General features: G+C 46.9%; 1 protein-coding gene across 1 annotated transcript; it reads right to left on the reverse strand.

The window, feature by feature from the left end:
• Positions 1-3,588: 3,588 nt before the first annotated feature.
• LOC141073054 (uncharacterized) lies at positions 3,589-21,356 on the reverse strand. Its single transcript, XM_073560372.1, has 11 exons — positions 21,231-21,356; positions 19,487-19,634; positions 18,935-19,168; positions 16,854-16,977; positions 6,618-6,715; positions 6,461-6,539; positions 6,259-6,356; positions 6,102-6,180; positions 5,908-6,005; positions 5,728-5,788; positions 3,589-5,006 (listed from the first exon to the last, which is right to left on the reverse strand). The coding sequence occupies exons 2-11, from the start codon at positions 19,562-19,564 to the stop codon at positions 4,009-4,011; spliced, it is 1,947 nt and encodes a 648-aa protein (XP_073416473.1). The 5' UTR covers positions 19,565-19,634; positions 21,231-21,356; the 3' UTR covers positions 3,589-4,008.
• Positions 21,357-21,412: the final 56 nt, after the last annotated feature.

Here is a 21,412-nt window from a genome sequence, read left to right on the forward strand (position 1 = left end):
CCTCTGAAGAAACCACCTTGCAAGATTACCATGACATTACCACTAGAAGTTCTGTGACGGTTTCAGTAATGAGGGACAATTTTGAACTATACTTTATGTCACCTCAAGGCAGAGTACACTGGCAGGATGACAGAGTGTGAAAGATTTGTGCCCTAAACTTGTGTACCTTCTGTACCAACAGTATATACCTTTGCCAACCAAAGTTGGCTATCTTGTCATGGTCTTAATATTTTTACCTTTAGGCCACAGGTGTGTACCTGGTTGTGTTTTATGCAAAGTATTTCACCTTTTAACAAAAGTTGTGTACATTGTTAGGAAATCACCAACAATAAACACAACTTTTTAGGTGAAATACTTTGCTTCAAACACAACCAGGAACACAACTGTGGCAAAAAGCTAAAATTTACCCACAGTTATATACCTGGTTTTGAATACCTTTTTACCTTTTAAATACCCTGTATTTAACCTTTTTTTTAAACATATTTCGCCACAGAAAGAAATGACAGACAACCAGTGTAAACAATAATTTAACTTTTATTTAAAATATTTTTTTTTTGTAAACTGTTTTTAAAGTTAAAAAACTTTTTTAATAAAGGTTTGAAAAAAAACTGGGCATTTTTATTACAAAACACACATTACAAATCTGTGTAGTGTGGGGTGGAAATACTGCTGGAGGGGCTGCGGGACACTTCGACAATGGGAGTGTGGAGAGAGGACTGGGATCGTGGTGGGGAAGGAACAGTTAGAGGTGATGGTGTGGAAAAAGCTACAGAATGGGTGGACATGTGGGAGGCAGAAGAGGTGGTGGGCGGTGGAGCGGAGGGTTGGGCAGGGACTGTAGGAGCAGATGATGTTGATGGAAAGTTGTATGGGGAAGGAGTTTGGTACGGGGAAGGAGTTTGGTACGGGGCAGGTTGCTGGAAGTGGGGAGATGTCTGGTACTGGGGAGGTTGCTGGTACTGGCCAGGTTGCTGGTATGTAATAGGAGGGGGAGGATGGAAAGTGGCTGGAGGGGGTGCAGATGTAATAGGAGGGGGAGGATGGAAAGTGGCTGGAGGGGGTGCAGATGTAATAGGAGGGGGAGGATGGAAAGTGGCTGGAGGGGGTGCAGGTGGAGGAACTACAATGGTGGGAGGTGGAGGTTGGGAGGTAACCTGCTGTAGAGCACCGTGGCACGAATGCATTACATGCATCTGCTGGGTAGGAGATAGTGTTGCCATTCGCTCCACAACAGACCTGAAAAAGGTGTGGTTTGGCGAAGATCTTGCTTCTGAATGCATGGTTTGCAGAAGTGTCTTCACCTCCAGAATGCTGGAGTTGATCTGCTGAAAGCCTGCGGAGATTTGCTCTGACAAGACTTTTAGACAGTTCTGGAAAGATGCATTCAGATGCAAGAACTCTGGAGCATAAGTTTTTTCCTGACCCCTCTGCCGCTGCCGCCCAGTACCCGCAGGTGTACTAGAGGTGGCAGGGGCAGAAGGGTGGGGTAAAGGGAAAGCGATCTCCTCACCAGCAGCTTCATGTAATGTAGGCGGCCACGATGCTCCTGTGCTGGTGGATGGGACAGATGGGTCGAATGTGTGGGAAGGCTGGGAAGGTGCAGATGTACCGGGGCGGTCGAAGTGTCCCTCGGTGCCGGTCTCCTCAGGGATCGCCTCAGAAGGGTCCAATCGTGCAGGCTCCCGAGTGCTGCTCACCGTGCTGTGGAATAAAGAGAAAAAAAACCAAATTAAAATACTGACATGGTATGGCCCTGGCTGAAAAAAAAAAAGTTACATCTAAACATTTTTTTGTCACATGTGGTGTGTAATATTTACCTTCTGGTGAGCATTGTATCCCGGAGGAACGACAGGGCTCGTGCGTACTTGTACTTGCTCCTGCGTCCTCCAGATCCACTCGGGGCCCGCATCTCTTTATTGAACTCCTTCTTGAAACGATCCCTCACAGACCGCCACCGATTCACAATTCTCTCCCCTGAAACGAGAAAGGACAAAGTGGTTAGTATACAACATCAGTGTTTCCCAAACTCCAGTCCTCATGGTCCCCAGGGGTCATGTTTTCAGGATTTCCATAGTAAATAGAAATCCTGAACACATGATCCGTGGGGACCACGAGGACTGGAGTTCGGGAAACACTGGTTTAAATCAAGCAACCGGTACTGTATATACTTACGCTCTTTAATCTGGGCCCGAGCTTCGAGGTCCTCCCAGCGGTCCACAAGGAGCGAACAGATTTCCTCCCAGAGTCGTCGGGTAACGATAAGGTCAGCGTGGCGGCGGTCAGCCATATTCCAGAGCGGCTCCCTTTCTCTGACGAGATCGATGAGGTGGTCCACATCGAGTCCTCCATCCTCACCGTCAGAGTCGGGAGCACGCTGTGAAGGCTGTTAAAGAAAAAGACAAAAATAACATAATTAGCCTCCACAAAAGAAATGAAATAAAAAGTGCAAAAAAACAAAGCAAAAATATTTATACTTACACGCTGGTGACCGCCGCGTTGCTGTCGCCGACGACCCTGGGAGGCACTGCGAGGACCTCTTGGCCGAGCACCAGATTGGGAAGACTAGAGAAGAAAACAAAAAATGTTATGTCTTTGGATGTAGGCATTTGTTTGCTGTGTGTGGTCTGCAGAACATTGTTTTCTATGTGTTGTGTGTAGTGTGATGTTGTGTTTCTGCGTTTGATGCAAAAAACTTACCAATTGTGAGCCCACTCCAGGTGTCTGTCCACCCCTTCCTTCTTCTTCTGGGAGCTCCTCTTCATCTTGTGATTCCTGTTTTGAAATAAAAGGCAATGAATAGACATATATTACAGAGAAGATGGATTTTGGAAATAAAAACTTACCGTCAAACGCTGACGATGCGAGGGAGGGCTCCCAGAAGAAGATGTGCTGTCTTCCTCATGGCCAGACTCCATGGCTGTGGGTGGTGTTCCTGCTGCTGCCATTGCTGCTGCTGCATCTATTGGGCGGCTGTTGAATAAAGAGAAACAAAGGGCCAATGAATATCTTGATATTCCATAGCCCTAGTTTGGAGGAATGGGGGATTTGATAATTACCGTCTCTCATCTGCTGCTGGACTCCCCTCCCGTTGTTCAGCATGCTGCTCCATTTGGGGTGGTGCTGCTGCTGCAGATGTCTGCTGCCTTCTCCTGCTCCTGGTTCTTGGCTTGGGTGGCATGTTGGGTGTGGCTGAGGGTCCCACTGTCTTGCTTTTATATATGTCTTGTGGGCAGAGCTACTGAGCATGCTCAGACCAAAAAAACCGGATCCGGCCACCGGATCCGGCTGTCGCCGGATCAGGCGCATTGCGGCGCTCATAGGCTTTCATTGTATTAAAAAGCCGGACACGCCGGATCCGGCTTTTTCGCCCGAGACAAAAAACGTTTAGTAGCCGTTTTTTCCAGACGCCGGATCGCGTCACATTGCTGGAACCGGCGAAAATCGGATGAAACGCATGGCCATCCGGCTCTAATGCAAGTCAATGGGGGGGAAACCGGATCCGGCATTGCATTTTGCCGGATCCGGTTTTTTGTCAAAAGCGCCGGATCGCGCCTGACGGCGAAAACCTGATGTGTGAAAGAGGCCTAACAAGACTTGCTTGATCTACAAAACAATTTCCACATTCTGAATATGAATACTGCTTCTCCCCTTTGTGGCGTTGCTGATAATTATTAAAACCTAGGGCGGCACGGTGGCTCAGTGGTTAGCACTACAGCCTTGCAGCGCTGGGGTCCTGGGTTTAAATCCCACCAAGACAAGATCTGCAAGGAGTTTGTATGTTCTCCCCACGTTTGCGTGGGTTTCCTCCCACACTCCAAAGGCATACTGATAGGGAATCTAGATTGTGAGCCCCATTGTGGGTACGTAAAGCACGGCAGAATATGATAGCGCTATATAAGCAAAGCATAATAAATGAAAACCTGACCTAACTGAACTTTGCACATTCTGACATATCTTTTCTCTAGTGTTTACCAAGACTTGCTTTATCTGAAAAACAATTCCCACAATCTAAACAGATGTATGGCACTTCCAATGTTTAACAAGACTTGGCTGATGTGCAAAACATTTTCCACATTCTGAACATGAATATGGCGTCTCCTCTTTTTTACTTCTTTCATGTCTAACAAGACTTGATTTATCTGAAAAACGTTTCCCACATCCTATACATGAGTATGGCTTTGTGTGAGTTCTCAAATGTTTAACAAGACTTGACCGATATGCAAAAATCTTTCCACATTCTGAACATGCATGTGACTTCTCCCTTGTGTGAATTTTCTTATGTGTTAGAAGGTTTGGTTGGCTTAGAAAGCATTTTCCACATTGTGAACATGAATATGGTCTCTCTCCTGTGTGACTACGATGATGATCACTGAGTTTGGTTTTGGTAATAAAGCACTTTCCACATTCTGAACATGAGTACGGCTTCTCTCCTGTATGAATTCTCTGATGAATAACAAAAGTGGATTTATGTGTAAAACATTTCCCACATTCAGAACATGAAAATGGCTTCTCTTCTGTTTGAATTCTCTCATGAATTCCCTGATGTTTATGTAGATTTGGTTTAGTGAAAAAGCATTTTCCACATAGGGAACATAAATATGGCTTCTCTCCGGTGTGACTTCGATGATGATACCCAAGTTTGGTTTTAGTAATAAAGCATTTCCCACATTCTGAACATGGATATGGTTTCTCTCCTGTGTGAATTCTCCGATGAATAACAAAAGTTGATTTATGTGTAAAACATTTCCCACATTCTGAACATGAATACGGCTTCTCCCCGGTGTGGATTCTTTGATGAATAGCAAAACTTGATTTATCTCTAAAACATTTCCCACATGCTGAACAAGAGTATGGTTTATGCCCAATCTGAACTGTACTGTGAAGTCCTTTATTTATTTCCAGTGTAATGGGGTTTTCTTCTGAACTTTGCAGCCTGATATCTTCATCTTCTACATAGTCATCATTTAATAACATGAAGTTTTCTTCAGAATTCTGATTGAGATTTTCTGTTAAAATTAAAAATGGATTTTGTACATTTTTTTGTCAATGAAACATCTTTACTTGTACATGATCAGTGAAATAGGCTATTCTTAACCCATTACCAACATCCTCCATAGATGTATGACGGACGTTAGATTTCCATGTATTAAACAGTTTAAGGACCTGAGCACGCACTAAACTGAAACAGGAGAGACTGAAACGTCAGAATTGTCGTTTTTTTCTTGGTCGCATCTCGGCATGAAAATGCAATAAAAAGTGATCCAAAAATTGTTTCTACCCTAAAAAGGTCAGGACGCCACGCAAAAGCAAGACGGACAAGTAAGAATCATTACAGGTCTCAGAAAACAGCACCAGAAACACATTTTTTTGGTCTTACAAATGTTATAATAATGTTTTCACTGCTAAAATAATACAAAAAAACTGGACTAGTTTGGTATCACCATCATCAAGCTGGAGACTCATGTTATTGGGGAATTGGTACCACACAATGAACACCGTAAAAATGAAAATTAAAAAAAAAAAAAAAAAAACAATGGTGGAATTGAGTACTTTTTGCAATTTCACCCCAGTTCAAATTTATATCCTCATTTTACAGTATTTTGTATAGTAAAATGAATAGTGTGGAAGGAAGGGGTTAATAATTATGGATGTGAAATACTGGATTATTCTGGAAGAGAATCACCTGAAAAGAAAAACTTTCCAAATTCACAATTTACGAGTACATACCTGTGATCACATCAATCTCTTCTTTTTCAAATTCTGCCTTAATATTTGTTAGGTCTTCGCCCTAATTTGACAAAACAAACAGATGAAAAAAAAAATCATAACACAAGAAACCACTAAAATTATAACATCTACGATGGTCCCCCCATATACAGATCCGGTACAGGGCTCAGCGCCGTCTACCTGATGATCCTCCGAGATGTTGTGATTCTCCTCTGGACAGTCCTGGGGACACAGAGGATGGGGACATCTCTCTGGTGGATTTCTCCTCCTGGATCCATCTGTAGGAAACACACAGTGATGGACTAGATTGTGTCACGTGATGATGTGCATAGTAGTAGGTGACCACAGATCAGACATGAGTCTCCCCTCCTCACCCTGCTGATCGGCCCATATTGTGATCGCCTCTTGTGCTCCATGTATAACCTCAACCTTAATATCAATCAGATCTTCACCCTAAAAAGAAAAATGTAAGATGAGCTCAGGTCCCATCACTTCATGGTCAGATGTTGTGGGGGCTTCAGTGTCATCCACCTGATGATCCTCCGAGATGTTGTGATTCTCCTCTGGACAGTCCTGGGGACACAGAGGACGGGGACATCTCTCTGGTGGATTTCTCCTCCTGGATCCATCTGTAGGAAACACACAGTGATGGAATAGATTGTGTCATGTGATGATGAGATGATGGGAGTAGTAGTAGGTGACCACAGAACAGACATGAGTCTCCCCTCCTCACCCTGCTGATCGGCCCATATTGCGGTCGCCTCTTCTGCTCCATGTATAACCTCAACCTTAATATCAATCAGATCTTCACCCTAAAAAGAAAAATGTAAGATGAGCTCAGGTCCCATCACTTCATGGTCAGATGTTGTGGGGGCTTCAGTGTCATCCACCTGATGATCCTCCGAGATGTTGTGATTCTCCTCTGGACAGTCCTGGGGACACAGAGGACGGGGACATCTCTCTGGTGGATTTCTCCTCCTGGATCCATCTGTGGAGACACACAGACTGAATACATGACCTGCCGTGTATCTGTCTGTATACATTCCTCAGCATTGAAATTCCAACACCAAGTCATGGAATTATGAAACTCACAGGATGCAGACATGTTAATGATCTGCAATGATGGAAAATTAGAAACAACATTTTCAAAACATCTCAATTATTTCAGTATTGAGTATGAGAGCCATGAGTAGAAATATAAACAAGTAGATGTCTTGGCTGCTATCAAAGAGACTATTAACAGTTGTCTGAGGAAGTTATGCCGCTGAATGCACTTGGTCATGCAAATCATCAAGATCCGCTTCTGACAGGTGCCTTTACAATTGCAGACCAATGACGTCCCAGATGTGTTTTATGAGAGACAAGTCCAGAGACGCTGCAGCCACGGGAGCACGTTTAGGCCACACAGTTGCTGTCATGATTCAGACCGGGTTTTGAATCCCGTCTTCCCCTTTTTCCTTTCTGGTCATGCCGGGAGTTGACTTCCTCACTCAGTCTGGTCTCAGGTTTGCTATTTGTCTCCGCTGCGTCAGTTGTATTTTCTACCTACGGTGTGTGTAGCTGACCCCGCTTGCCCTGATTTGTGCTGCTCCTTGCTTACTGAACCCGAGTCTGTTTATCCCCTCTTCCCTTCTCCGCTCAATGTTTCCCTTTCATGTATTGACTCCCTGGTTTTGACTTGTTGTTTTGTCTCTTGTCTTTGGCATATCTGCTCTTGATCGGCACTGACCCATTTGGCTTGTTTTTGACACTGTGTTTGCTTATTCCTTTTGTACTGCGCTACAGTCTTGTGTCAACCCGGATTGTTTGGATGTTCTGCTGCCGCCTGGTGGTGGCCTTGCTGCTGCGGTGCAGGTCTGTCCATGCTGTGTGCAGTCCTCCCTCCACTCTGCTGCCATCTAGTGGAGCTTGCATTTACCTGCATTTCAGCGGCATGACAAGTCCCAATTATACTACTTCTATTCTCGTGAGTTATTCCTCTTCGGTGGTGTCAGGCCCTCATTTTTTTAAAATGTGAACACTCCTGGTTGGGAGTTCATCTGCTGGATTCAAGGTGTCCTAGGGCTAATTCGTCTATTCGGTGGTTGCAGGAGGTTTGGAGGGAGGTCCAGAGGAACACTGGGGAGGCTCAGGGCAAGCATAAACATTTTGCTGACAAGAGACGCTCTTCAGGGCCGGTATTTTTAGTGGGGGATAATGTATGGGTGTCTACTAAGAATATACGGTTGAAGGTTCCTTCTGTTAAGCTGGGTCCCAAGTTTATTGGCCCTTACGAGATCATAGAGGTTGTCAACCCATTTGCCTTTCACTTGCGCCTTCCTCCGTCACTTCGGATCCCCAAATGTGCTCCATAAGTCCCACCTGAAGTAATTTGTGTCTCCCTCTGTTGGGTCTCCATCCCTTCTTCCATCTGTCTCTGTGAATGGTCAGACTGAGTATGAAGTGGAGTGGATTGTGGATTCTCGCATAATATGCTGTTCACTTCAGTACTTGGTTCATTGGAGGGGTTACGGTCCTGAGGAACGATCGTGGGACCAGGCGCAATCTGTCCATGCGGATCGATTGGTTTGGGCATTTCTTTCACGTTATCCTGGGAAACCTGGTGGTCCGGTGGCACCCCCTTGAGAGGAGGGTACTGTCATGATCCAGCCCGGGTTTCGAATCCTCTCTTCCCCTTTTTCCGGTCTGGTCGTGCCGGGGGTTGACTTTCTCAGCCTCAGTCTGGTCTCAGGTTTGCTATTTATTTCCGGTGCGTCCTGCAGACCATGTCAGTTGTAGTTTCTGCCTACGGTGTGTGTAGCTGACCCCATTTGCCCTGATTTGTCCTGCTGCTTGCTTACTGAACCCGTGTCTGCTTATCCACTCTTCCCTTCCTGACTCAGTGTTTCCCTTTCATGTATTGACTCCCTGGTTTTGACTTGGCTTGATCCCTGACTTGTTGTTTTGTCTCTTGTTTTTGGCATATCTGCTCCTGACCGGTACTGACCCATTTAGCTTGATTTTGACACTGTGCTTGCTTATTCCTTTGGTACTGCAATACAGACTTATATCGACCTAGCTTGTTTGACTATTCTGCTGCCACCTGGTGGTGGCCTCGCCGCTGCATTGCAGGCAAGGCCTTGCTGTGCGCCGTCCTCCCTCCACTCTATTGCCAACTAGTGGAGCTTGCATTTACCTGCATTGCAGAGGCATGAGAGTTGCATGATCAATATGGGGCCTGGTGTGGTCATTTTGATAAACGGTTCCTAGGACACTTTCAATCTCTCTCATAAAGGCCTTTTCATGGTGTTGCCCCCGTGCTCTACAGACCAATCTCCAAGTATCATTGCATCCAAGACAAAAGCCAGACTCATTGCTGAAGTGGCCAATTCCAACCTCCATTGCCATCTTTTTCTGCACCAATTGAAAGTGGTGGTGTGAGGTCAATAAACACATGTAGTCTCATAGCTGAATGTTATGTCTTGTAGCCCAGTGGTGTGCAAATGTCTTCTGGTGGTTTGTTGCACACTATTTGATGCCTTAGGTTTATTATGAAAGAATTACTAGGCACCATTCTTCACGTGTGACAAGACTATGTCGTCAACCCTATAAAGTGGCCTTCATGAGGGAACCTAACGCTGGTCCAGCATACTTTATGCTAGTCAGGCCCTTTAATGTTCATTCCAGGTGCAGTAACAGCTCAGCGTTGCATTGAATCGGTCCAGTGGTGCAGCCATTTCTCCAAAGAGTCTCAGGAGACATTTTTCAATGCGACAACACCAGTCTTCCTACCGCGAGTGGTTTGTGTCTACTAAACGAGCTACTATGGCCGGAAGTGTCCTCAGACTTGTATCCAATCCATTAACAACCCCATTAATAGCCTAAAAAGCTCCCAACACCATCAAATTTATGTTTACTTATTAGGGACCAAATGACAATGTAACTTTCACCACCTCCAATGTTCCAAGGTCTCCATAAGTTGTGGCATATGAAAGGACTGGGAACAAATGGCTTTCTGCCATGTCAAATTATCAACAACATTAGTAATAATTTTTATTTCTATAGCACCTGCATATTCTGCAGCACTTTACATTTTAGAGGGGACATGTTCACACAATAAAAGACGTTACAGAATAACATATTCCTCCACAGATACCAAGAGGAGTGAGGGTCCTGCTGCTCGCAAGTGACATGAGATACGAAAGGGGAATGGTAAAAACTGCTTGTATTGTACGGTCCAGGAAAAGTAGCAAAGCATAACAAAAATATAAATCAGGTATTGCTAGAATAATAATAATAAATGACCAAAAGAATAAATTAGTCTTATAGAACCTAAAAATATAAATATAAAAACTGAATTGCTGATTCTTGTTCATTCTTTATCTGAAAAATCTCAATAAAGTGATGAAAAAAATGTTATACAAAAAATATTTCCTGAAATTTTCTCTAAATTACCTATATGAATTGCAATCATTGTTATTTTCCAGTCATCTACTATTCTAGTATAATTGCAATGTTTTTGAACAAACTGCCTATGAAAACAGTATATTTTTAAAAATAAGAAACACTCACAATGCATGTTCCAAATTATTATGCACAGCAGAGTTTTCAACCTTTTTATTTTTATTTTAAACAAAAAAATGGTGAATTGTGAAATGATAAGCATTATCAGCTTATTACAAAATGAAATCAAACAGTTTTCAAGTCAAACCTTTCTTCTCGGTGATGTTCCATTTGCACATCGGACCCTTGTTGGAAAGAAGCTTCTGAACTCTCTCGTCCATTGAATTTGGCAGTTTTTGGATGGTTTGTGCTTCAATTGTTTTGCATGTGGACAGAATCCCCTCCCAGAGCTGTTGCTTAGATGTGAACTGCCTCCCGCCATCATAGACGCTCCTTATGATAATGCTCCAGAGGTTCTCAATGGGGTTGAGGTCAGGGGAAGATGGTGGCCACACCATAAGTTTGTCCTCTTTTATGCCCATAGCAGCCAGAGATGCAGATGTGTTATTGGCAGCAGGAGACGGGGCATTATCAGGCATGACAATGATCTTGCTGCGGAAAGCACGGTTCTTCCTCTTGAACCATGGCAGGAAGTGCTGTTTTAGAAACTCCACATAGATTATGGAGTTCATCTTTACCCCTTCAGGGATCCTAAAGGGGCCGACAATCTCTCTCCCCATGATTCCAGCCCAAAACATTACTCCACCTCCTCCTTGTTGGCGCCTTAGCCGTGTTTTCATGGGGTGTCCATCAACCAGCCATCCTCCACTCCATCCATCTGGACCATCGAGCGTTGCACGGCACTCATCGGTGAACAGTTTGGAAGTCAGTCTTCATGTATGGTTTGGCCCACTGGAGCCGTTTCTGCTTGTGTGTAGTTGATAGAGGTGGGCGACAGGATGGCTTATGCACAGTTGCAAACCTCTGAAGGACCCTGCATCTTGTTGTTCGGGGGACGTTGGAGGCACCAGCAGCTTCAAAAACTTGTCTGCTGCTATGACAAGGCATTTTTGCAGCTGCTCTTTTAACCTGACGCAATTGCCTGTTGGAAAGAGTCCTCTTTTTTTCCTTATCAGCACGCACACGTGTGTGCTGGGAATCCGCTACATACTTCTTGATTGTGCGATGATCACGATGAAGTGTCTCGGCAATGCTGATTGTAGTCGAGCCTTGACCTAAATACTCCACAATTTGTTGCTTCTCAGCAGCCGACACATCCTTTTTCTTTCCCATTTTGGCAAAAAATGTCGGCTGCTTAATAATGTGGAACAGCCTTCTTAAGTAGTCTTGCCTTTATTTGGACACACCTGCCAAACTAATGTGCACAGGTATCTGCAATTGCTTTCAGTGATATAAAGAGCCCTGACACACATCACCATCAATGAGTGTAAATGACAAACAAAACAATTCTAACCTTATCACTCCGAAACTCTTTTTGCATAATAATTTGGAACACAGTTTATACCCCAATATTTTTCAACTAGTAGCGCACAGAATAAGCCCTCATATAGCTCTGTTTGCCAAAAAATAAAAGTGTTACAGCACTCAGAATATGGCTATGAAATAACTATTTTTTTCATGAAAAAGCATTATTAGTTTGTGACAGCAGCAAACATAAAAAATATCAGATATAAATCTGGTATCGCTGTAATCGCACCGACCCGAAGAATAAAGTTGTCTAATCATTTATACCGCACAAGGAACGGCGTAAAAAATAATATTCTTTGTTCAATCTACCTCCCAAAAATCGGAATAAGGCTATGTGCACACGATGCGATTTTTAAGCGTTTTTGCCGCGATTTTCGGCGCGAAAACGCTTAAAAATCGTGTACAGAACGCCCCCCATGCATTCCTATGGCATTCCGCACATGCTGTGCTAATGCTGCGCTTTTTTCCGCGGCGGAATCGCATCGCGGAAAAAATCACAGCATGCTCATTCTTTTGTGCAGAATCGCAAAGAATTGCCGCGATTCCGCACCCATAGGAATGCATGAGAATCGCTTACTTCCCGCATGTGGCTATGCCCACCATGTGGGAAGTTAAGCGTCTCATGTGCGGTTGGTACCCACGGTGTGGAGGAGAGGAGACTGTCCTCCAGGCCCTGGGTACCATACCCCTGTAAAAAAAATAAAATATAAAAAAATCGGGGTATATTTACCTTCCGGCGTCCCGCGCTGCATTCCCGGCCTAAGCGTTCCCAGCAATGCCTTGCGGCAGGGTCCTGTAATGACGTAGTCTCGCGTGACTCTAGCGGTCTTGCGAGATCACTATAGCAACGCGAGACTACGTCATCACAGGTCTCGCAAGGCATTCCTGGGAACGCTGTGGCCCGGGAATGCAGCACGGGAATGCAGCGCGGGACGCCGGAAGGTAAATATACCCAGATTTTTTTATTTTTTTTTAGCATTTTAACATCCTATCTTTTACTATTGATGCCGCATAGGCGGCCTCAATAGTAAAAACCTGGTCACACTTGTCAAACACTATGTTTGACGAGTGTGACCAACCTGTCAATCACTTTCCAAGCGATGCTTCAAATCGCTTATAAAGTGTTTGAATATCGCACGCGAAAATCGCGGCAAAATCGCGATCATAATCGCAGTAAAATCGCGGTGAAATCGCGCGGAAAAAAACGCGCGATTTCTGGGAAGGAGTCCGGTTTTTAGTGAGCGTTTTAAAACGCTACGTGGGCACATAGCCTAAGACTCAGGTCTGTGAATGCCTAAAAAATGGATGGAGCAGAGCCAAGAAGAGCTGAAGATGGTGTGTGGTAAGTATAAGACTAGGGTCAGGAAACAGTTTACTTGCACCACCCCACTAAAAAAACAATGAAGTGGTGCTTTAACCCCTTTCACACCTGAGACGTGTCCATACGTCCCTGTAACCTGGGTCTTATTGACCTGGGACCTATGGATACGTCCTGGCGATTTTGCGCGCACAGAGGCTGCTGCTGGGTGTCAGCCGATTCTGACAGCTGCGATTGTCTATAATCAAGAAAAGATGACACTTGGAAATGCAGGGGAGTGAATTTGTTCATTAAAAGAAAATCCTGGCCCAAGATGATGTTGAGATGCATGGCCAAAAATTTTAGATTTTGCGAGGAGGAAATTGAAGATTTCAGATATTCGATTATTCAACCAATGCGACTCAAAGTGCCCAAGGTGAAACCCGCCTAGGGTGTTTACTCTAGATGGCACTTTTATCACGATCTTGTCCAGCTAAGGAATAGCTACAACATCTTTGTTGGGGAGAACGCCTACTAAAGTGGACAAAACCTTTATGACAATGTGTGCAAGTTGCCAGACTGAAGGAAAAGACAAAAAAATTGAGAGTGGTGGGCTCTTACGGCACAGTCAATGGAGTTGAAGCGACTACTGTCCTGAGATATTAGATCCAAAAATATTGAACCTTCACCACCTTGAAATCAGGTGAAGATGTGAATCCTTATCAGTCAGCAGACTGAATGACAACAAAGAAATGGAAATGAAATCAATATTTGGTGCGACCATGCTTTGCCTATTAAAGCGCATCAAAGCTTCAATTCTTCTAGTTAAACTAGTACACAGGTTTTGAAGGAACTCGGCATGTTATAGAGCCAACGACAAAACTTATGTGGATGTTTCTTCATGTGATCCCACACAGACAGCAGGATGTGGAGATCAGAGCTCTGTGGAGACGGATCATCATTTCTGTAATGGGCTGGGTGGTGGAACCACTGTGCCAAAGCCCAAGGAACACCTGGAGTGGCGTGACTAGGAGCCTCACCCAATCCGACCATGGACACGCAGCAGCTAACGACACCGCAGTCTGTGGAGAAACAAGGGAGGTGATAGATGGCGGCTGACCCCTAGGAGTGAAAAGCTGGAATGCCCCAAGGGAAATGTCCAACACATGCAGACAGGCAGAGAAGATGACAGGAACCGCAGCTGCAGTCAGGACAGTCTGACGGAGAGGTGAGCACTGGCGGGTGCAGCTGGCTTGGCTGCCGTTGAGATGAGCACTGGCACGTGCAGCTGGCTCCGTTGCCGTTGAAGTGAGCACTGGCGGGTGCAGCTGGCTCTACTGCCATTGAGGTGAGCACTGGCGGGTGCAGCCGGCTCTGCTGCCGTCGAGGTGAGCACTGGCGGTTGCAGCCGGCTCTGCTGCCGTCGAGGTGAGCACTGGCGGTTGCAGCCGGCTCTGCTGCCGTCGATGTGAGCACTGGCGGTTGCAGCCGGCTCTGCTGCCGTTGAGGTGAGCACTGGCAGTTGCAGCCGGCTCTGCTGCCGTCGAGGTGAGCACTGGCGGTTGCAGCCGGCTCTGCTGCCGTCGAGGTGAGCACTGGCGGTTGCAGCCGGCTCTGCTGCCGTCGAGGTGAGCACTGGCGGGTGCAGCAGGCTCCGTTGCCGTTGAAGTGAGCACTGGCACGTGCAGCTGGATATGCTGCCGTTGAAGTGAGCACTGGCGGGTGCAGCCGGCTCTGCTGCTGTTGAGGTGAGCACTGGCGGGCGCAGCCGGCTCTGCTGCAGTCGAGGTGAGCACTGGCGGGTGCAGGCAGCTCTGCTGCTGTTGAGGTGAGCACTGGCGTGTCTAGCGCTGATGCTAGTACAGGGACCTGGGCACTGATGTTAGGAACAAAGTCACATTGCATAAGCACCTCCATGTTGGAGAAGGCGGTTTAAATAGAAAAAGACCTCCAGCAATTGGCTGGGGACATTTTAGAGGAACGTGCGCGGCCCCTTTAAGAAAGAGGAAGTGTGTGCGCACTCTAAGCACAGTGCCTGGAGACCTGCTAAGAGTGCATTACCCCAAGCAGCAGCAGACCCAGAAGGGGCAGGACGGGAGCCTGGGTGGTGAGTACGCTGATGTCTCTGCAGGGACAGAGGGACTGCAGGCAGAGATGCGGGCGCTACAACTTCCAGGACTTCTCGTTCTTACATTGGCTGGATGTTGGAGGATGTTGTCAGGATGCTGAATAAACACCTGATGGTATTGCATGGTGGATAATTATCTGCCTGTATATCTCTACACTGAGGACACCATGTATCCTGACCACATCCACAATTCCATTCTATTACAATCTTTGACATTTTGACCCATCAGTCCAGAGCACCTGCTGACACTTTTCATCATCCCAGTTCCTACGATTTCATGCAGATTGTATGGATTTTTGGCTCCTATTATTGCATGACGACCTCTTCTGGACCGAATTCTCTGAACAGTAGATGGGTGTAGATGAATCCCACTGGTTACTGCCAGTTCTAAGCTGATGGCACTGCTCTGCGTCTTCACATTTTGAAATGAAGTGACATGATGCGTCTTTCATCTGCTGCACTAAGTGTCCTTGGCTGACCGCTGCACCTACGGTCCTCGACATTGCCCACTTCTTGATGCCTCTTCAAAAGAGCTGAAACATCATATACACATGCTTCTCAAAAACTTAGAATATCATCAAAAAGTGAATTTATTTCAGTTCTTAAATACTCAAAAACTTAGAATATCATCAAAAAGTGAATTTATTTCAGTTCTTAAATACAAAAAGTGACCCTCCTCTATTCTATAGAGTCATTACACACAGAGGGATCTATCTCACAGGTTTATTTCTATTAATGGTGATGATTATTGCTTACAGCCAATGAAAACCCAAAAGTCATTATCTCAGTAAATTAGAATAATTACCAAAAAAACATCTGCAAAGGCTCCTAAGTGTTTATAAAGGTCCCTTAGTCTGTTTCAGCAGCTCCACAATCATGGGGAAGACTGCTGACCTGACAGATATCCAGAAGGCAGTCACTGACACCCTCCACAAGGAGGGTGAGCCACAAAAGGTCATTGCTAAAGAAGCCGGCTGTTCAGAGTGCTGGATCCAAGAATATTAATGGAGACTGGAGTGGAAGGAAAAAGTGTGGTAGAAAAAGGAGCGCAAGCAATCGGGATAACCGCAGCCTGGAAAGGATTGTTAAGTAAAGGCCATTCAGTAATCTGGGGGAGATTCACAAGGAACGGACTGCTGCTGGAGTCATTGCTTCACACCACACACAGACGTCTCCAGGACATGGTCTACAAGTGTCACATTCCTTGTGTCAGCCACTCATGACCAATACACAATGCCAGAAGCGTCTTACCTGGGCCAAGGGGAAGAAGACCTGGACTGTTGTCAGTGGTCCGAGGTGTTGTTTTCAGATGGAAGTAAATGATCTTTTTGATGATATTATAATTTGGTGAGGAGCATGTGTGTTGAACCTCCAGTCTGCTTAAAAATCATTGCCTGGGAGAAACATTGCCGATGCAGTGGTGTATGACTTGTGACGTGAAACTGTCTGCCACAACCTCACCTTTTTAGCAGATCTTGGCTGTTCCTCACATAGCTTTACGTCTCCTACATAGCTGTCTTTCCTTTAGTTAATGACTGTGTTTCTACCAACATATGAAAATGATGATCGCTTTCACTTGTTTTGTATAATTGGTATTCGTACACCTCATTACCATTCCACAAAATCACTGACTGAGTCAATACTTAGAGGAATTGTTGCTGTTTTGAAGGCAAAAAGTTCAAAAAATAGTCACACCGAATACTAAATTGATTTCTCTTTTGTTCATTCATTTTGCATTCTGTTAATTGGCTAAAATTTTTGTACAAAACTAGATAAACTATATCTTCTCACCTCGTGGTGTAAGAGGCCGGAGCTCCTCCATCATCACGGCCTGGTACCGATCCTGGTGTCCTTCTAGATACTCCCACTCCTCCATGGAGAGATAGACAGCGACGTCCTGACACCTTATAGGAACCTGACAACAACGACACCGTCATCACCCAGAATCCTCCAGTGCCATCCTGTATAATGTCCCAGCAGTCATCTCTCCGCTCATCACCCAGAATCCTCCAGTGCCGTCCTGTATAATGTCCCAGCAGTCACCTCTCCGCTCATCACCCAGAATCCTCCAGTGCCATCCTGTATAATGTCCCAGCAGTCACCTCTCTGATTATCACCCAGAATCCTCCAGTGCCATCCTGTATAATGTCCCAGCAGTCACCTCTCCGCTCATCACCCAGAATCCTCCAGTGCCGTCCTGTATAATGTCCCAGCAGTCACCTCTCCGCTCATCACCCAGAATCCTCCAGTGCCGTCCTGTATAATGTCCCAGCAGTCACCTTTCCGCTCATCACCCAGAATCCTCCAGTGCCGTTCTGTATAATGTCCCAGCACTCACCTCTCCGCTCATCTCCCAGAATCCTCCAGTGCCGTCCTGTATAATGTCCCAGCAGTCACCTCTCCGCTCATCCCCCAGAATCCTCCAGTGCCGTCCTGTATAATGTCCCAGCAGTCTCCTCTCCGCTCATCCCCCAGAATCCTCCAGTGCCGTCCTGTATAATGTCCCAGCAGTCATCTATCTGCTCATCACCCAGAATCCTCCAGTGCCGTCCTGTATAATGTCCCAGCAGTCACCTCTCCGCTCATCACCCAGAATCCTCCAGTGCCGTCCTGTATAATGTCCCAGCAGTCACCTCTCCGCTCATCCCCCAGAATCCTCCAGTGCCGTCCTGTATAATGTCCCAGCAGTCACCTCTCCGCTCATCACCCAGAATCCTCCAGTGCCGTCCTGTATAATGTCCCAGCAGTCTCCTCTCCGCTCATCCCCCAGAATCCTCCAGTGCCGTCCTGTATAATGTCCCAGCAGTCACCTCTCCGCTCATCCCCCAGAATCCTCCAGTGCCGTCCTGTATAATGTCCCAGCAGTCATCTATCTGCTCATCACCCAGAATCCTCCAGTGCCGTCCTGTATAATGTCCCAGCAGTCACCTCTCCGCTCATCACCCAGAATCCTCCAGTGCCGTCCTGTATAATGTCCCAGCAGTCACCTCTCCGCTCATCCCCCAGAATCCTCCAGTGCCGTCCTGTATAATGTCCCAGCAGTCTCCTCTCCGCTCATCCCCCAGAATCCTCCAGTGCCGTCCTGTATAATGTCCCAGCAGTCATCTATCTGCTCATCACCCAGAATCCTCCAGTGCCGTCCTGTATAATGTCCCAGCAGTCACCTCTCCGCTCATCACCCAGAATCCTCCAGTGCCGTCCTGTATAATGTCCCAGCAGTCACCTCTCCGCTCATCACCCAGAATCCTCCAGTGCCGTCCTGTATAATGTCCCAGCAGTCACCTCTCTGATCATCACCCAGAATCCTCCAGTGCCATCCTGTATAATGTCCCAGCAGACACCTCTCTGCTCATCACCCAGAATCCTCCAGTGCCGTCCTGTATAATGTCCCAGCAGTCACCTCTCCGCTCATCACCCAGAATCCTCCAGTGCCATCCTGTATAATGTCCCAGCAGTCACCTCTCCATTCATCACCCAGAATCCTCCAGTGCCGTCCTGTATAATGTCCCAGCAGTCACCTCTCCGCTCATCACCCAGAATCCTCCAGTAGCGTCCTGTATAATGTCCCAGCAGTCACCTCTCCTCTCATCACCCAGAATCCTCCAGTGCCCTCCTGGATAATGTCCCAGCAGTCACCTCTCCGCTCATCACCCAGAATCCTCCAGTACCATCCTGCATAATGTCCTAGCAGTCACCTTTCCGCTCATCACCCAGAATCCTCCAGGGCCGTCCTGTATAATGTCCCAGCAGTCACCTCTCCTCTCATCACCCAGAATCCTCCAGTGCCGTCCTGTATAATGTCCCAGCAGTCACCTCTCCGCTCATCACCCAGAATCCTCCAGTGCCGTCCTGTATAATGCCCCAGCAGTCACCTCTCCGCTCATCACCCAGAATCCTCCAGTGCTGTATAATGTCCCAGCAGTCACCTCTCCGCTCAGCAGCTCGATCATCTTGTTGCTGAGCTCCAGGATCTTCTTGTTCCTCTCATGTATCGGGGAGTGCGGGGGAGGCTCTGTGATGGGGCCCGGGCTCCGCCCTCCTGACTCCTGGAGATGGATGATGGGAGTCACACAGTCCCCCGGTGTCTTCCTCACTATTGTGTAATCCTGTGTATGGAGAGAGACACTTAGGGAGAAGAATTCCTTCCCGACTCCAGATCTGACAATCAGTAGAAATCCCGGGATCAATAACCGTCTCCAGTAATCTGGGGCCATAACCGGGAATATTATTACATTCCTGACAGACATCCCGGCCCCTCTACAGCTCTTACAGGGAATCCCCATGACAACTCCTCCGGGCAGAGAGCTCCACAGAATCCCTGCTCTTACAGTAAAGAATCCTTCTCTCCTATTATGGATTTCCTCCTCCCGGTGTCGGACTCGTCACATCACACAATAAAGCTGATAGAAATGTAGAGGAGTTACCTCTCCGCTCAGCAGGGAGATGATCTCCAGGGCGCAGTGGAATAATCTCCTGGTGGTCTCATCCCTGTCCTCGTCCATCCTCGGGGGTCATTCAGGAGGAGGAGGGATGAGCACTGGATCAGCTGGAGGGATCTCGTCCTGCCGGCGTCTTCATGATGAAGGAGAAGATGGAAATCACAGGGGGCGAGAGAACGACAATCACTAAATTCTGCCCAAATATCAACATTTATGAGGAAGAATCTGGAGGATTTTTCTTTGATGCTGATTTCTTGTTCTGTAAATTCTTTTTTTACAGTTAAGGGTTTAACAACAAAAAGAAAAAAATAACAATAGAATAAAATGCAGCGAGGAGCCTGATGTGACTGCCCTGAAAAACTGCTACAAGAGTTATAAAACTTTTTTAAATACATTAGATAGGGACTGTTCCATTAAGGGTTACCTTGATGAGGTGGAGCAGCTTGGTATACATTTTTTTGCAAAAAAAGTATCGACTAAATACCCTGTGTTTGTTGTCATCTTTTCACCAGCACTTGCTGATTATTGTTATGTTTTACTGCAGGGTATTTCTGCACATTTGTCATTCTGTGTCTTCTTATTGTATTTCAGTCAGTGGGTGGTGTGAACACTGTCCGACCGACTTGTTCACATTTGTGTATGTCACGTGTTTTTAAAGAGTTATAAAACTGGTAGAAAATTCAAGCGACTCATTTAACTCCTGAAAACCCCAATTATGGACGGAAATCTGTGGAAATTGGCTATTTGTCCCCTCTGACACCCAGAACCCGTCTGGTCCCGGCTGAAGAGAGCTGAATGTGATGTGGCCCCTGATCAATGTGTCTGCAGGGGGAGATCAGGGGCCCCAAGTCAGTTAACCCTTTCAGTAACGCCCTTCGGTGCCCACTGCGCGGCCCATTTTTCTGGAAGTTTTGTAACCTTTGAAAGAGCTTTTAATAGTATTCACGCCAGGCTCCTCACCGCAGAGGATTTTATTATTTTTATTTTTAATTTTGCTAAATCTGTAAAATACAGAAAAAAGGAGTTTCCCAAATAAGAACATCAGCATCAAAAAAGGAACAAAACTCAATCTTGGCCTCCTCCGAAGTAACCGGTCACCGTGGTAACTACACCGCCAGAGGGGGACGGTCACCATGGTAACTACACCTCCAGCGGAGGACGGTCACCGTGGTAACTACACCTCCAGCGGGGGACGGTCACCGTGGTAACTACACCTCCAGCGGGGGACGGTCACCGTGGTAACTACACCTCCAGCGGGGGACGGTCACCGTGGTAACTACACCTCCAGCGGGGGACGGTCACCGTGGTAACTACACCTCCAGAGGGGGACGGTCACCGTGGTAACTACACCTCCTGCGGGGGACGGTCACCGTGGTAACTACACCTCCAGCGGGGGACGGTCACCGTGGTAACTACGCTGCCAGAGGGGGACGGTCACCGTGGTAACTACACCTCCAGCGGGGGACGGTCACCGTGGTAACTACACCTCCAGCGGGGGACGGTCACCGTGGTAACTACGCTGCCAGAGGGGGACGGGCACCGTGGTAACTACACCTCCAGCGGGGGCCGTGAGGGGAGGAGGAGACGCTGCACATCCCCCATACAATGCTGCCCGTCCCCAACACTGAGGAGCCGCAGTCACATGGAGCAGGAGCCTCCACAGGAACAGCTCTGATCTCCCCCACACTCTCCTCTCACAGATTCACCACAAACTCTCCTGTCATCTCACCGGAATGGCGGGAACCGGAAATCTGCTGCTGGCTGACCCCAGAGAACACGAGCTGCGCACACCCGGGACGGAGCGGCTGCACTGAGCGCGGGAGGACCTGTGGTGACGTCACCGTCATGTGACCAGGGGGCGGGGCTCAGGAGAGAAGGGGTGAAGGACCTGTGGTGACGTCACCGCCATGT

Source organism: Dendrobates tinctorius, unplaced genomic scaffold (genome assembly GCF_039654945.1).
Source record: "Dendrobates tinctorius isolate UK_male_01 unplaced genomic scaffold, ASM3965494v1 ptg000296l, whole genome shotgun sequence".
Taxonomy (NCBI): domain Eukaryota; kingdom Metazoa; phylum Chordata; class Amphibia; order Anura; family Dendrobatidae; genus Dendrobates; species Dendrobates tinctorius.